This window comes from Tasmannia lanceolata, unplaced genomic scaffold (assembly GCF_043159265.1).
Source record: "Tasmannia lanceolata isolate RefF3 unplaced genomic scaffold, GAP_Taslan_0.1 ptg000037l, whole genome shotgun sequence".
Classification (NCBI taxonomy): domain Eukaryota; kingdom Viridiplantae; phylum Streptophyta; class Magnoliopsida; order Canellales; family Winteraceae; genus Tasmannia; species Tasmannia lanceolata.
The window spans coordinates 45,097,447-45,113,514 of record NW_027518714.1 but is presented as its reverse complement, the minus strand read 5'-3'; the positions used below and the strand labels follow the sequence as shown (position 1 = coordinate 45,113,514).

General features: G+C 40.3%; 1 protein-coding gene across 3 annotated transcripts in view; it reads right to left on the bottom strand.

Annotated features, from left to right (window-relative positions):
- Window positions 1-16,068, bottom strand: part of LOC143860540 (GDSL esterase/lipase At5g14450-like) — a 23,913-nt gene extending 7,845 nt beyond the window's left edge. For 2 of the 3 annotated variants that reach the window (XM_077371223.1, XM_077371224.1), the window contains exons 1-3: window positions 15,591-16,068; window positions 11,158-11,367; window positions 10,898-11,067 (exon numbers count right to left, since the gene is read on the bottom strand). In XM_077371223.1, the coding sequence (XP_077227338.1) occupies window positions 10,898-11,067; window positions 11,158-11,367; window positions 15,591-15,858 (648 nt within the window). In that variant the 5' untranslated portion in view covers window positions 15,859-16,068. Of the gene's footprint in view, window positions 1-10,897; window positions 11,068-11,157; window positions 11,368-11,762; window positions 11,914-15,590 lie in introns of those variants that run through there. The other variant, XM_077371225.1, reaches the window with a different exon arrangement.

The window sequence follows — 16,068 nt, the reverse complement described above, 5'->3', positions numbered from 1 at the left end:
CTACCGATGAAGATGTCTCGAAGCCTTTGTGGAAGCATGTGTCGAGATTTGATAAAGATCCTAAAGGTGGACGGAATGTGAAGTGGCAGTGCAATTATTGTCAGAAGAATTTTAGTAGCTCGTACACAAGGGTTAGGGCACACTTGTTAAAGATAGCTGGACAAGGAATCGGAGAATGACCTTAAGTGAAGACGAGTGATCTAGTTGCTATGCAAAGGATGGAGGAAGAGGCCAAGGAGATTATGAAGCAAAATGCTCCCAAGAAAGTGTCATTGCCGCCATCGTCGAGTACTGGATCATTGGGTTGCACAAGTATGTTTGTGGCTCCAAGTTATGATTTGAAGAAGAGAAAGACAAGTGGAAATGTGAGTGCACTTGAAAAAGCTTTCAACATGGCGGCCCGTGATCAACTACATGCCGAGATTGCTAGGATGTTTTACTCCGTTGGCTTGCCCTTTCACCTAGCAAGAAACCCATACTATGCTAGTTCCTACACTTTTGCCAACAATGCACTTTCGGGTTATTTGCCTCCGGGGTACAACTTGCTTAGGACAACTCTACTTCAAAGAGAGAGGGCTAATATTGATAGGTTGTTGCAACCTATTAGAGACACGTGAAGGGAGAAAGGCGTGAGCATTGTTAGTGATGGATGGAGCGACTCACAGAGGAGGCCTCTCATTAACTTCATGGCGGTATCAGAAGGTAGACCTATGTTTCTTAAGGCGGTAGATTGTTCGGGGGAGACAAAAGACAAGAATTTCATTGCTAACTTATTGAAGGAAGTCATTAATGAGGTTGGACATGATAAGGTTGTCCAGGTAGTTACCGATAATGCTCCAAATTGCAAGGCGGCCGGACAATTTGTTGAAGCTCAATTTCCTTCCATATTTTGGACCCCGTGTGTGGTGCACACACTCAATCTTGCTTTGAAGAACATTTGTGCTGTAAAGAATGTGGAAGTAAATCAAATTGCCTATGGAGAATGTAGTTGGATCTCGAATATTGCAGGAGATGTCATGCTAGTGAAGAATTTCATCATGAATCATTCGATGAGATTGGCCATATTCAACGACTTCAATAGTTTGAAGTTGCTTTCCGTTGTCGAGACTCGCTTTGCGAGTGTTATTGTGATGCTTAAGAGATTTAAATTCTTAAAGCAAGGTCTACAATCGATGGTGATTTCAAGATGATGATGTAGGAAAAGCAAAGTTTGTGAAAGAAAAGGTGTTGGATGATATTTGGTGGGATTCTATCGATTACATACTCTCTTTTACATATCCTATGTATGACATGATAAGAGAGTGTGACACGGATAAGCCTTGTCTTCATTTGGTTTATGATATGTGGGACACGATGATTGAGAAAGTGAAGACGGCAATCTATAGGAAGGAAGCAAAGAGAAAAGAAGAAGAGTCTAGCTTTTATGAAGTGGTGCAAGAAATTCTTTTTGATCGTTGGAACAAGAGCAACACTTCGCTTTATTGCTTGGCTCATTCATTGAATCCAAGGTTAGGTGACTTCAAATTTTATTTAGATTAATAGTTATGTTCATTGTGAACTTTATTTCCTACTTTTAACATGAAACTAAATTATTTTTTCTATTCTTGAAGGTATTACAGCGAAGAATGACTTAGTGCCGGTTCAAATCGTGTTCCCCCACATAAGGATACAGAGATTTATGCAGAGAGGGTAAAGTGCCTCAAAAGGTACTTTCCCAATTCAGCAGATCGCACGAAGGCTAATGTGGAGTTTGCCCACTTCTCTATGAAGTCTGGATTATTCAATGATGTTTATTCCATCAATGACCGAGCTACTTTAGAGCCTCATGATTGGTGGGCTGTCCATGGTACGTGTGCTCCTATGCTTCAAAGCTTAGCTTTGAAGCTTCTTATGCAGCCTTCGTCTTCATCTTGTGCCGAGAGGAATTGGAGCACTTACTCCTTTGTGCATTCTTTGAGAAGGAACAAGATAACTCCACAATGGGCTTAGGACTTGGTTTTTGTTCATAGTAATCTTCGTCTTCTATCAAGACGATCTCCACAGTATGCACAGGGAGAGACGAGGATGTGGGGCATAGGTGGAGATTCATTTGACTCTTTTGAGGATGTTGGGGTGCTTGAAGTTGCTAGCCTTTCACTCGATGAGCCGGATTTGGAAGCCGTTGTTTTTACCGATGATGTAGATGATGATATTGGAGATGAGGCGACGGACATTGTATCTAATGAATGATGAGATCGTAACATCTTGTACTTAAAGTTGGAACTTATGAAATATGGAACTTATGAAATATGGAGTAATATTAGATTTTGCTATTTTGGTGATGTTAATTGTAATTTGATTGTTCTTTAATTGTTTTTAATTTTTATAAATATATAATAAAATAATAAAAAATATTATTATATTTAACGTACCTGAACGTACCCGCACCCGGGTTTTTTGGAAAATCACTTACCCGCGTACCCGTGTCGTACCCGTACCCGTACCGTGCTTCTTAGTTGCTCGCACTATCGTCGTGAGGCACACTATATGAAGACTTGCTATGTACTGCACCTTGAGCTTCGTCCCTCCTCTGAGCCTCGTTTTGGCCGCTCAGCACATCTCACAGCACCAGAATCTTCAAAGTCCTCCTCTCTCTCAGTTCCGCCCAGCATTGGGCCTCAGGTTGATGGGGTCTTTATGTCTCGTGCCGACTATGATGAGTTATAGCGTCTCAGGTCTACCAGTGATCCCCCGACTGTGACTTTTGCTCAGCTAGGTAGCTCCCTTGCATCTGTTCTTACTGGCTCCAACTCCTGGATCATTGATTTTGGAGCTTCCAATCATATGACATGTACTTCTTCCTCACTTAGTTCATTTCGTCCCCTTTCTGATCAGTCCATCACACTTGCCGATGGGAGCTCAACTCCTATCTCTGGTGTTGGTGATATTTCGCCTCTTGCTGGTCTAACATTGTCCTCTGTTCTATGTGTACCAAAGCCACCCTTTAATTTACTCTCAGTTAGTCAGATTACTAAAAATCTCAACTGTTCTGTTTCATTTATCCCTCTTATTACTTGTTTCAGGATCTCTTAACTGGGAGGACGATTGACTCGGGATGTGAGATTGATGGGCTTTATCGTCTGGACTGTAGCCCTCCTCATGCCATTTTACACAGCACCAGTGACGCATGTCAGTGGCACAGCCGTCTTGGACATCTCAGCCTTGATCGTTTGCAGCAGACATCTATCGTTTCTTCTTCTGTTAACCCTTTTTCGTGCGAGGCTTGTGAACTTGGGAAACACCATAGGGTGTCCTTCACGTCTAGGCCTGTTAGTATGGCCTCGCACCCTTTTGATTTAGTGCATTCCGATGTATGGGGTCCCTCGCGGACTACCTCTGTTTTTAGACATCGCTATTTTGTCATATTTATTGATGATTATTCACGTATGTGTTGGCTTTACTTAAAGACCGCTCAGAAGTGTTCTCTGTTTTTCGTACTTATCATTCAGAAGTTACTAACCAATTTAATTACACTATTAAATGCCTTCTTACCAGGAAATATTTCTCAAAATTCAATGGTTTTGAGGAGTTCCTTTCCACTCGTGGTATCCTTCATCAATCTTTATGTGCTCACACCTCTCAACAGAATGGTGTTGCCGAATGGAAAATGTGATCTTTATTGGATGGAACTCGCACTCTTCTCTTCCAGATGCGAGTTCCCAAGTCTTATTGGGGTGATACAGTTCTCACTGCTAACTATCTGGCCAATCAACTTTCTTCCTCGGTTCTAGGCGGTTCATCCCCTTTTTCGATTTTATGTCCTCATCATGAGTTGTTTCCTATTACTCCTCGGGTTTTCGGGTGTGTTTACTTTGTCCACAACCTTGGGCCTGGATTGGATAAATTAGATCCTAAATCTGAACAATGTATTTCTCTCGGCTACTCACGGACCCAGAAAGGTTATCACTGTTATAGCCCTTGGTTACGTCGATCCTATGTCTCGGCAGACGTTACCTTCTTCGAGACTGAGCCCTTCTTTCTGAGCTCTTCGGATACGACCCCTCTCTCTCATTCTTCAGATCTTCCTCTACCGATTCCCGTTCTTCCTGACCTGGCAGTCAGTCCATCTCCCCATTCCCGTTCTTCCTGACCCAGTAGTCAGTCCATCTTCATCGTCTCTCTTACCTTCACTTGATGTGGTTCATGTTCTAGAGACCTCTCTTCCCTTACAGGTACCTGCTCTGCCTCCAGCTCTAGTCACTAAGAAGATCTATCAGCGTCGCCATACCTCAGCAGCTCATCCATCTCCGGCAACGCCATCGCCAGCCCATCAAGAGCTCCCTCCTTCCACCTCCGAGGTATCTGTCGACTCTCTTATTGCCTCCTGCACTCGTTCTCATAGTACTACTCATCCTATTTCGTTTGTTCTTTCATATGATGATCTCACGCTTGCTTTTCATAAATTTGCGTCCTCTCTATCTTTTGTTTCTTTGCCTGAGTCCTTGGCTGCAACACTTGATCACCTGGGGTGGTGCGCTGCTATGGACATTGAGATGGATGCCCTTCAGGCCAATCAAACTTGGGATTTAGTTCCTCTGCCTCCTGGTGCACACCCTGTTGGGTGTCGTTGGGTCTATACGGTCAAATATTTACCTGATGGCTCTGTTGAGCGCCTTAAGGCTTGCTTGGTTGCAAAAGGAACACTCAGACGTTTGAAGTGGACTATGGTGAGACCTTTTCTCCTGTGGCAAAGATTCCCAAAGTGCGTCTTCTACTTTCTCTTGCTGTCAATCAGAGCTGGCCTCTACATCAGTTGGATGTCAAAAATGCATTTCTTCATGGTGGGCTCACAGAGAAGGTTTACATGGAGCAACCTCCTAGGTATGTTGCTCGGGGGGAGATGTCCTCTATATGTCGATTAAAGAAATACAGTTTCGGTCTCAAGCAGTCTCCTAGAGCATGGTTTGGAAGGTTCAATGATGCAATTATGCGCTTTGGCATGAAGTAGTGTCCAGTTGATCATTCTGTCTTCAGCTATCAGTCTACAATTGGGTGTGTACTCTTGATAGTCTATGTCGATAACATCATCATCACTGGCAGTGATATAGCTGGGATCTTGAAGTTGCATATTCTACAAAGGGGATTTCCCTCTCAAAGAGAAAATATGTCTTAGACTTATTTGAGGAGACATGTTATCTTAGAGTGAACCCTGTCTCGGTTCCTGTTAACTCAAATGGGAAGTTACTACTTGAATAGGGAGACTTGTTAGATGACCCAAGCAGATACAGGAGGCTGGTTGGTAAACTTATCTATCTTACAGTCACACGCCCAGATATCTTCTTTGGTGTTGGTGCTTTCAGTCAATATATGGGTTCACCTCGTACTTCACACTGGGTAGCGGTTCTTCAAATTCTTCTGTATTTGAAAGGTGATCCAGGTAGAGGGTTGTTATTCAAGAAACATGGACATCATAATATAGAAGGGTACACAGATGCAGATTGAGCAAGATCTCCAGCTGATAGGAGATCTACCACAGGATACTGCACATTTGTGGGAGGTAACTTTGTGTCATGGAGAAGTAAGAAACAGGATGTTATCTCCAAATCTAGTGTAGAGGCTGAATATAGAGCGATGGCGCACACCAGTGGAGAGCTACTTTGGTTACACTCTCTCTTGTTAGAGATTGGTTTCTCCCCATCATCCTCCTTCTCAGTTAGGCTGTGACAACAAGGCGGCGATTCACATTACCACAAATCCAGTCTTTCATAAGAGAACTAAACATATCGAGGTTGATTGCCACTTCATCCGACATCGAATTCAAAGAGGAGAAATATACACAGTGTTCACTAGATCGGTGGACCAATTAGCGAATATGTTTACCAAGCCATTGAACAAAGCCAAATTCAGTAATAATTGTAGCAAGGTAGGAATGTTTGACATATACATTCCAGCTTGATGGGGAGTGTTGATGTATATATATGCCTATGGGCATATAAGTCATTGTATATTTCTCTCTCTATATATAAATACATAAGTGAGGGGGAGACTCCTAACTCACTTTCCTCCTTTTCCTCTCTCACGTAACAACCTCCAACCACAATCCCTTAATTTTAGGCGCCACTTACCACCCAAGTCCAGTCCTACAACCTTCTTCTTTACATGCTAAACCTTCGACCAATATAACAAAAAGAGACCCCTTGTCCTTCTTGTTATGTTTGACCAATACCCTTTCTTGAACTCTTATAACTAACCTTTCAAGAACCCTTTAGTCGACCACCTAAAGTCCTATCATAATCTCCAACAAAATTCACTCATACCTTTTAACTTTCACTTCCCTTCCTTATATCCATCTTTATTTTCAAGAACCAACCTAAGAATCACTTTTCATTACCTTTAAACCGATTTTACACTCCTTTATTACTCACAGAGACCTCCTCTATTAATAACTGACCGACCCTTCTTGTACAATTGATAGAAAATTCAACCCATCTATCTTCCTTGCTTCTAACAGATTAAAAACACCTTGATTTTCCTTCACTCTCATAACTAGCCAAGAACCCCTTCCTGCTGTCTTTAACCGATTAATACCCAAATCATGTTATTCTTTAACTACCAACCCCAAAGAACAAACTACTTCTTTAAACATCATATTATCTTCTTTTACCTAGTTACATACGCCCTATCCTTACCAAAACAACTCCATTAGATTTCCAACACCCTTTTCAACTATTTCACGTGTCCTTTTCCTCTCTTTTACTTAGTTCTCCCTTCCTTTTCCTTCAAACTTTCCTTTAGCTTCTGCATCCCCACAATCGGAGTATCTGCTACCCATCCCTGCATCACCTGGTATCAGAGCTCAGGGAGTAGAGGGGTCCATCTCCTTGGTAATCTTGGGCTAGAAAAATAATAGTTGCCACCATGTCACCATCACGAGGTATAGAGAGGGATCAAATCGCCAGTTGTTGAAGATCATAAATCATATGCAAGAATAGCAATGGGTTCGTGGTGAAAAGTTTCAAACTCAGATCAATGCCCTGATAGAGCAAGTCAAGGCGAGGATTGATGGATTACTCGCGTGTTGAGGAACTTAATTTGAGCCAAACACCATCTCCATCCATTATTGAAGATCCGCAGATTCTAGAAGAACATCACCTTGAGGATTCCCTTGAGGAAAAAGATGAAGTTGATGAGGATGCCTACGATGAGTCAATTAAAAGTGATCTCACACCTGAAGAAGATCTTACCACAAGGATGGACGAAGATCCTCCCCGCCTTGAGGATTGCAAAGCTCTTAATTCCATCGAAGCGAAAGCTACTTTTTGCCTTTTCCAAGCAACATAGAAGACTACATCGAGGGCTTGCTTTCCAACCAAATCAAGTCCCACCGCCTGTCCACACATGCCAGAATAGTCTCCCGGTGGAAATATTTAATTCGGTGGAAAGGCCTCCAATTCGAAGTCAGCAAACTAGGCGTCGGCTATGACCCCTCATATCTGGATTCCCTACACCAACATCAACTTGAATCTGAACTCATGGACGAATTCTTTTTAAGAAGGATGTATGATGCAGGTGCATATCGCCCAATTTTGAAGTTCAACGGCCAAGTTCCTCAGATGCTTGATCGAACTGCCCAGGACTACCAAATCACCCATTTGATGATCTAGTTCATTGATCAAGCCTGAGATGATGCTGAATCTTCTTTTCCAAAGGCCGGTCGTCCTAGATCGTTCGTAGTTCAAAATTGCGACCAGATCAACAGCCCACATTGATCATCCTGCTTCAAGAGTCCTAAATTAGTTTTATTTTCTTTATTACTTATTGTTGGAATTTTTTAAGTAGGCCTAATTTTAGAGATTGACTTGGACGAAAGTTTGGGTTAATCTAGGAGATTGTCAAGAGAAGTTTTAGGAGTTGGGGAGATATTTTAGGATTTTAAATTCTGTTTTCCATTGTTGGACAAAAATTATCACCTTAGTTGGTCATACATGTATGAGAAATTTTTATAATTTTTTAATTTTGTAGTTTTATTTGGATTAGGATAGATGTTTGAGTTTTGGTAGAACTTCTATAAGTACAACATCGATGTAAACTATTGAGAAGCTTTTCATGATGAATAAAAAATTTATTTTAGTCCCTCGGAATTGTCCCGCCAGAGAAAGAGATAGCCACCTGCTGCTATCATCAAAGCGCAAGCCACCGACTGCTTCCTTGTAATTGTCACCGAAGTCCCTCAAGTTTGCCCCAGTAATGCCGCTTTCCTAACAAAATCCTTTCCCTAATTTCAGCCACCTACGACCAGCCCATCTTTCTCTAAATTAGGCTATTTCTTTCCTCAATCCCATACATCATCTTCCTTCACCTCCAACCACAATCCCTGAATTTTAGGCACCACTCACCACCCAAAACTAGTCCTGCAACCCTCTTTTTTACATGCTAAATCTTCAACCAATATCAACAAAAACAGACCCCTTGAACTCTTATAACTAACCTTCCAAGAACCCTTTAGTCGACCACCTAATGTCGTATCATAATCTCCAACTAAATTCCTCTGTACCTTTAACTTTCACCTCCCATTCTTATATGCATCTTTATTTTCAAGAAACAACCTAAGAATCTCTTTTCATTACCTTTAAACCAATTTTACACCCATTTATTTTTAACAAAGACCTCCCATATCAATAACCGACCAACCCTCAATAGAACATTCAACCATCTATCTTCCTTGCTTCTAACAGATTAAACACCTTGATTTTCCTTCACCCACATAACTACCCAAGAACCCCATCTTGCTTTCCTTAACCGATTAATACCCAAATGTTGCTATTCTTTTACCTATGTCGCAAATATCTCCGATATTTTCAACATATAGAGATTTTATCACGATATTTTGATAAAACGACGAAATCCAGAAATAATCCTTTGAATTTAAAAAATATAGCGATATTTTAATTTACAGCGATAATATCACGATATTTTTTATGATATTTTATATTTTTTCCTTAATTTATTGATTTTTATATATTTTAAATAATTTTATTTTATCATTTTTTCCCGATATAAACCTGAAAAAGTAAAAAATAAAATTAATATATCCCGAGATTTTCCCATGCCGAGAAATTCCCAAGAAGGATATTTTTTGACAAAGTATTTTACTACCAACCCCAAAGAACAAACTACTTCTTTAACCACCCTATTCTTTAACCTAATTCCATACACACTATCCTTTCCAAAACAACTCCATTAGATTTCCCAAAGCTCTTTTCAACTATTTCACGTGCCCTTTTCCTCTCTTTTACTTAGTTTTCCCTTCCTTTTCCTTCAAACTTTCCTTTAGCTTCCGCATTCCCACAATCAGAGCATCCGCTATCCGCCCTTGCGTCACAATCCTCACCCCCGAGTGCATTTGTAATCTGATCTTAATTAATAAAATTATTATCATTCTAAAAAAATTAACCTCTACCATATGATATTTAACACGAGAAGTTGTCTTTCCCAGCCTATTTACTCGAGGGTCCTCAACACTTCTCATGCCTTCATTAGATTGTTTAATTACGCCAGAGTTGTTGAATATCATCAATGTTGTCAAGCCTATGTCGTTAAGCCTGTTGGATTATGTGACCATCAACCCTCGATCGGAGATGCATGATGAGATAATTTTGGCCATTGATAAACTCCATCACATGATAAATCCACATCACATATTATTGAACCCACGCACTTGCATGTGATTTTCTATTTCTCTTTTTATATTTCATTATTTTTAAAAGGGATGTCTTTATCAAAATCATGACATATGCATTGGAGACTTTAGAGAGGATGAATCATGCCACAAAATTGATCAGTCAGCTTGATGATAGTGACTTGTTAAGCGTCTGGACAAATATTTTACCTAATGAAAGAGTGGTTATCTTATTAAGTGATAGTGTGTGATTGGTGGAGACCCTTGCATTGATCCGTACACTTGATTAAAATAAAAGATAGGTCATAGGTAAGAGATTTAAAAAAAAAATCTTCTTATGTTATTGCGTACAAACAACTGTACACCAAGGAAGAGGAAAAATCAATCTTTGCTTAAGATCTTACAATTCATGGCTTCTTGAGAGAAATTTTGAGATTTATTGGAAATCATTCGCCATCACCCTTCTTCGAGTTACCCTTTGCTATGTTAAATCTCCCCGACTTTGATTTTCAAAGCTAAATGTGTTTGCCTAAGTGCCATGTACTAGACCTTTTCCCTACTGGTCTTCCGCTATGGATAGGCACATCTCATGGGATCTTACTTGATATAAAATTACCATTAAAGAATAATGCTAGGAAGACGTTTTGAGTATCTCTCAGGAGTAATTCAGCTCAAAGGAACACGAAAATAAATTGAAGTTCCTGATTTTTCCTCTGAGGAGTATTTACTACAGCAGACGGGTCCACCAAATCTGCTTCTAAGAATAGATAGTTTCATCCTTCGATTTTCCATCTATAACATTCTCTTATTTGTGTATGTATTATCTCATCAAGAGACATTCACTGATGTAATCACATTTTATACATTGGTTTATTGGCTATTCATAAAGTTATGAGAATCTTTCCAACATGATTTCAAATTAGAAGAATTAGATATGTGATGGTCAGTGAAAGAAAAAAAACCCTTACATCAACAATAATGATTTGTGGATTATTTTTTAGAAGCAATGAGCTCCAATCCCACATGATCAATGACTATTGAGAGGGATTTATCGATCAAGATAGATGGAGGGAGACTTGTATAAGGATGGAATAGCAGTAAAACATATTTTCGCATTCACACACTAAAACAAGCCAGAATACCATCGCACCAACACGATGCCATTGTGAGACAATAAAGAAAACCAAAGCATAAAAAAACCATTTCATGGCTTCTTGACTTTATTAAATTTACCCTTACTTGGATTGCTAGAGAAAATTGATTGAGGATGTCAGGAATCGACTCCCGAACTTGATCATCTGACATAGATCTGAAACCGGCTGCCAAATCATTTTGCCCAATATCGAATGTGTAGAGTGCCTTAGAGAATTCCTCGGGGTTTGGGAAATTGCTTATGAAGGGGCTTTTACCTGAACAAATCCATACCAAATCAACCCATGAGAAAGAAGAAATCTTACTCCTAAAAAATGGGAAGATGGGTTCTCTCTCTTTCTCTTTACCTTCGTTATAAAGCTCATTGGTACGTGTTTTGAACTGCAAGAACTGCCGTAGCTGAACATTGAGAGAGAAAGGGCTGAAACCACCCCAGAACAAGCTGGTATTCTGCGGCCGAATCGTGGATCCTGCCGTCGCAAAGTTTGCTCCTTGATGGAAACTTGTTCCGATTGAATCCAGGTAAGCATTCAAGTATGGTAACATCAACTTCTCAGCTGTATAATTAAAATGAATTCTCAATTAAGACATGCCCAAGTCAAGAAAAATATAATCAGACAACGAGACCCACAAAATAGGTACATGATTCCACAAAAAGGGTGAACACCACTTTTTTTTAACCCGGAAAAGAATGCAGCCACGGGGTGGACCTCAAATTCTATTGGGCAGAACTACAAAGGAAGATTAAACGTCTCACTATGAGGGCCAAAATGAGGGTAAAACCTAAAAATCAACCACAAAAAAGGAAGAGGGGCACCCCCACCCCCACCCAAACCGCTCAACTCCCAAAGAGCAAGAGGCCAAGAAGAGAGATGAACCCAAAGCAACATGGGCACCCTCCAACCGACCTCGAAGGACCATCATCATGAAGAAATATAACATATAGATTTACCTGGCTGTGTAGTAACTCTACTTATCTGATTAGATTTAATCTTTCGGACCTGGCTATCAGGCTGAAGATTCATTTCAACCTCATAAGTAAAGCAGAGCTGTAGTTGTCTTCTCCAGCTCTATTTATCAATTCTTGGATTCTAGTATCTAAATTAGGCACACTAGCTAACAACCCATCTTTACTTGGAGGCAAAGAGGGTGCCCCACCCACTGAGATAGCACCCAAATCCATGTCAACCCTCTTACACGGAAAAGGAACTGAATTGGAAGAGCGAATCACATATATAGTGCTCACCATATCTGGAGATCTATTAAGATTCTGGACAGAGGTCTTCTTATTCTACTTACCAAAATTTTTTGGACTCATTTTACTCCTTGCCTCCCTGGTAACGACAAGGTGTCCTTTCCAACTACAGCCGAGGGTGGTGCCTCTACTGAGTTATTATTGAAGGTATCCACTCTCTCTGCTACATCTCCTACATCAGGGTTTCCTCTAGACTGATCTGGTATTTCTATCAAGGGCTCAGGCTGAGCTATATCTAGATCATAACTGCAGGCTTCCCTCCACGGGTTCTGGACTTGCATACAAATCTTGGAGACTTCTCAAATTAGTCCCTTCGGAGACTGCCTTGCCTTGGCTACTTTTCTTTCCTTTGAGACATCAAGGAATAGAGGATCCTCCTTTATTTGCAACAGGGTCCCCATTGAAACTGGCTCAATAGAGGCCTTACCCGATATTCCTTCAGGGCAAAGTATTTCCCCACCCCTACTGTCAATATAGAGCTTTGCCTTAAAATCTCAGGAGAAACAGATGTTTCAATATACATATATACATTTGTGGTGACCCTGACACGCCGCTACCTACAACCACTAAATGCGAGGGAATGTTTGCCTCACTTTTAGCAGCCAGGAACACACTATACCCCATCGAGAAGCACAAAGACTTATCTTGCATGCCAGCCAAACCTCTAGCCACATCTATGAGGATTCAGCGAACTCATTCGCCTGAAGAGACTCGACGTCATTACCACTACCCTTAATCTTGCTTGCCTCCTCACTCTGCACTCCTCTAATGGCAATCATTAATGAAATTAGATCTGCAATCAATTCCAGCTGGTTAGCTTCGAAATCTTCTTCCTTCGAAATAAAGCTACTTAAGCTATTCTCATCACTGTCTACTTGAAGCAGGATGCCTCCTAGATCTTTCTCTTTGTTAAAAGCACTCTTCAGTCTTCACCCATATTTTGGTTGATGGGCCTACCAAATTATCAGTCCTTTGTTTTGGACCTTTATTTGGGTTAGAAGCCACTGCGTCTATGGCAAAACTATCCTCATTAGCCCCGATTGGCTTCCCTCCTACTCTGGCAAATTTCTTTGTAGGCCCCCTCGACCTGCATTCTAATCCTGCATGACCAAGTTTGTAGCACAAGCCGCATTACTCAGGTAACCGTTCATAAATGACTTTTTGCCAAGTCCCTCGCCCACCCCAGCTACCCAACCAAACAATATCAGGAAGATTATCGTTGGTGATCACCTCGACACAGATCCTAGCAAAGTGAGTTCATGTTCCTTGGATAGTGGGAGCATCAATTTTAAGGACTCTCCCTATCAAACTGCCTATAGAGACAAGAAATCTTCATTAAAGTAGAACATGGGAAGACCTTGGAAGATAATCCATATATGAGGAATAGACGGATCTACCCCTCCCTTGAAATCTTGCGACTATCTTAAGAAACAGAAGATGAAACCTTGTTTCTTTAGATTATCAGCTAACCAAACAGTTAGAAAGTCATGTTCATTACTAAACCTGAGAAGTAGATGGCGTTGCTCCATGGTGAGGAATGGAGCAGCGGAAAGATGAGGCTTTGCCTTGATAGCCTCTTTAACATTAAAGAGACAAGGACTGTCGTAAGAACATGTGGCCACTAACGCTAATCTGAAAGGGGCCGAATCATTTTGAATGTCTTCCTCGCTGAAGAATAGAGCAAGCAAACCACAGGCAGTCTTTAAAGGTTTCTTTACACCCAAGAAAAAAATTTCTGGATGTAGCAGAGACATAAGTCCGAGAAGAGCAGGGACTCTTGAAGCCGTAGGTGGAGGGACAAGGTAATAGGCTTCTGCAGATCTGGGGAGGGCTGGAAAGCTGGCGGGGGCTATGGTAGGACCAGATGGAAGAGAGGGGGGAGGAACCTCCACGTGCGGGGGCTCCTGAACAACGGCCATGAAAATGCACTCTACGGCATTTTACCAAACACATGGGAGGCCCAACGAAAAAGCCAATAAAGAGAACCAACACTGGAGAGCTTCCTAGAACATCAAACTCATCTCCCTCTGCCTCCCCAGAAACACTAGGAACCCTAACCTTGATAGACTATGCTTCTGAGAATTGCCCTGGATACTCAGTGCGTATTTCCACTCCACTGTTTCAACACTAATCAATGATAACAGACAACAGTAGTTCCATTTGCACTGCAATTGGTGAAATTTATGGGTGATTCCACAAAAGGAATCAAGGCGACATGAAGATTTCAGAATTTTTTAAAATTTTGGAAGATCATATTAGTACATTAACAATATCTTTTACTAATCTGTGTTACTACCTTTATACAACAGAATATACACTAATCAAATTTGACATCCAATGATAAATCTAGCAAATTGATATACATCAAATATTTATGCAACTACATAATTCCCATATATGCAAATTTCAAATTAGTCATTGAAAATTATGAAATAGACAGTTTTTAAGTTGATGAAAAGAGGAAAGTGTTCCTGAGCTTATCTAGCTATAGCTCAAAAACACATGTGGCCCCACATTTTTTGGGGGATCCAAAGCATTCATTTGGAAGGCCCTTCCATGAATAGGTGTGTACCAAAAATCAGCCCTATAGGATTATCCAAACCCTACCATTTGTGGAGGGAAAAAATGTGCAGAAACATGGACACACATTGTCTGTCCATTTTCCCCTCGACCTTTGATTGGGTTAGGATGATCATACAGGGCTGATTTTTGGTACACACCGTATCCGTGGAAGGGCCTTCCAAATGAATGCTTTGGATCCCCCAAAAATTAGGGACCACATGTGTTTTTGAGCTGCGCTATAGCTCAGGAACACTTTCCTCTGTTGAAAAATATCAAAGTTTACAAAATATTACATTAAAGTCTTTTTTGATAAAATAGCCATCAACCTCTTCTAAAACCATTAATTAATTTTTCCATAAAAAAAAAATAAACGCAGCCTTTTCTCATTGTCAAAAATAAAAAATAAAAAAAATCTCTGTTTCAAAGAGATCTAAAATAGATAAAATTTCGACAAAAAATCATGCTTTTAAAGAAATCCATTCCTCAAAGGATCGTCTGGTTAGATACACAATGTATCTGAAATAACATTCAGGGACCTATTGGAATTAACTTTTTCATGGTTAAACTTTTCGCTAAATCATAACGTTTAATAAATAATCAGTATATTCTTTAAAGATTACTGATTTATAAGTAAAAATCCATCTAAAGAAGATCATGGGTAGAAGTAAATGTCCTTCTTGTGATTTTTCTAATTGTTAAAGGCAATAAACTAATTAACATGGGAGGAGGGGTTTGCTCTACTCCATAATCAATTTTTCTAATTGTTAAAGACAATAAACTAATTAACATGGGGGAGAAGGGTCTGCTCCACTGCATAAACAAATTTTCTATTTGTTAAAGGCAATAAACTAATTAACATGGGGGAGAGGGGTATGTTCCACTCCATAAACATTCATCTACCCATATGGGCAGACATTTTAAGCCATGATAAACAAGAATTTAACATAAAATGTGGTGCTTTACCAATAAAATCTATGAGTAGACGCCCATCACAAACCCTTCCAGAAGGTTTATGGAAGAAGGTTTCACCATTGGGAGGCAGAACCTGAAGAAAAGATGCAGAGATGGCCCCAGTATCAGAGTTAGAGTCTCCAAAGTTGAAGATGGCCGGATAATTGCAACTAGGAAGAATGCCTATCTCAGATCTTCCATGTAAAACCAAGATGGAAAAGCCCAAGACCAGAATCCTTGCAATTGGCATTGCTTTGAAATACTTGTTCTCATCCCTCATCTTAAAAAACAGAACTCTTGTACTCTCTTCTACAATCTTTACTCCCTTCTACAAGCATAGTAATAGAGTTAATACCCTTTGTCTAATGTGACTACTTTTACAATGTAGTTCATTTCCCTTTTCCATGAATGGATAGGTGAATTGCATTGAGTCATGAAACTCATCTGTTCTTTTGCAACACTTGTTTTCCTTATTGGACTGTTGTTTCTT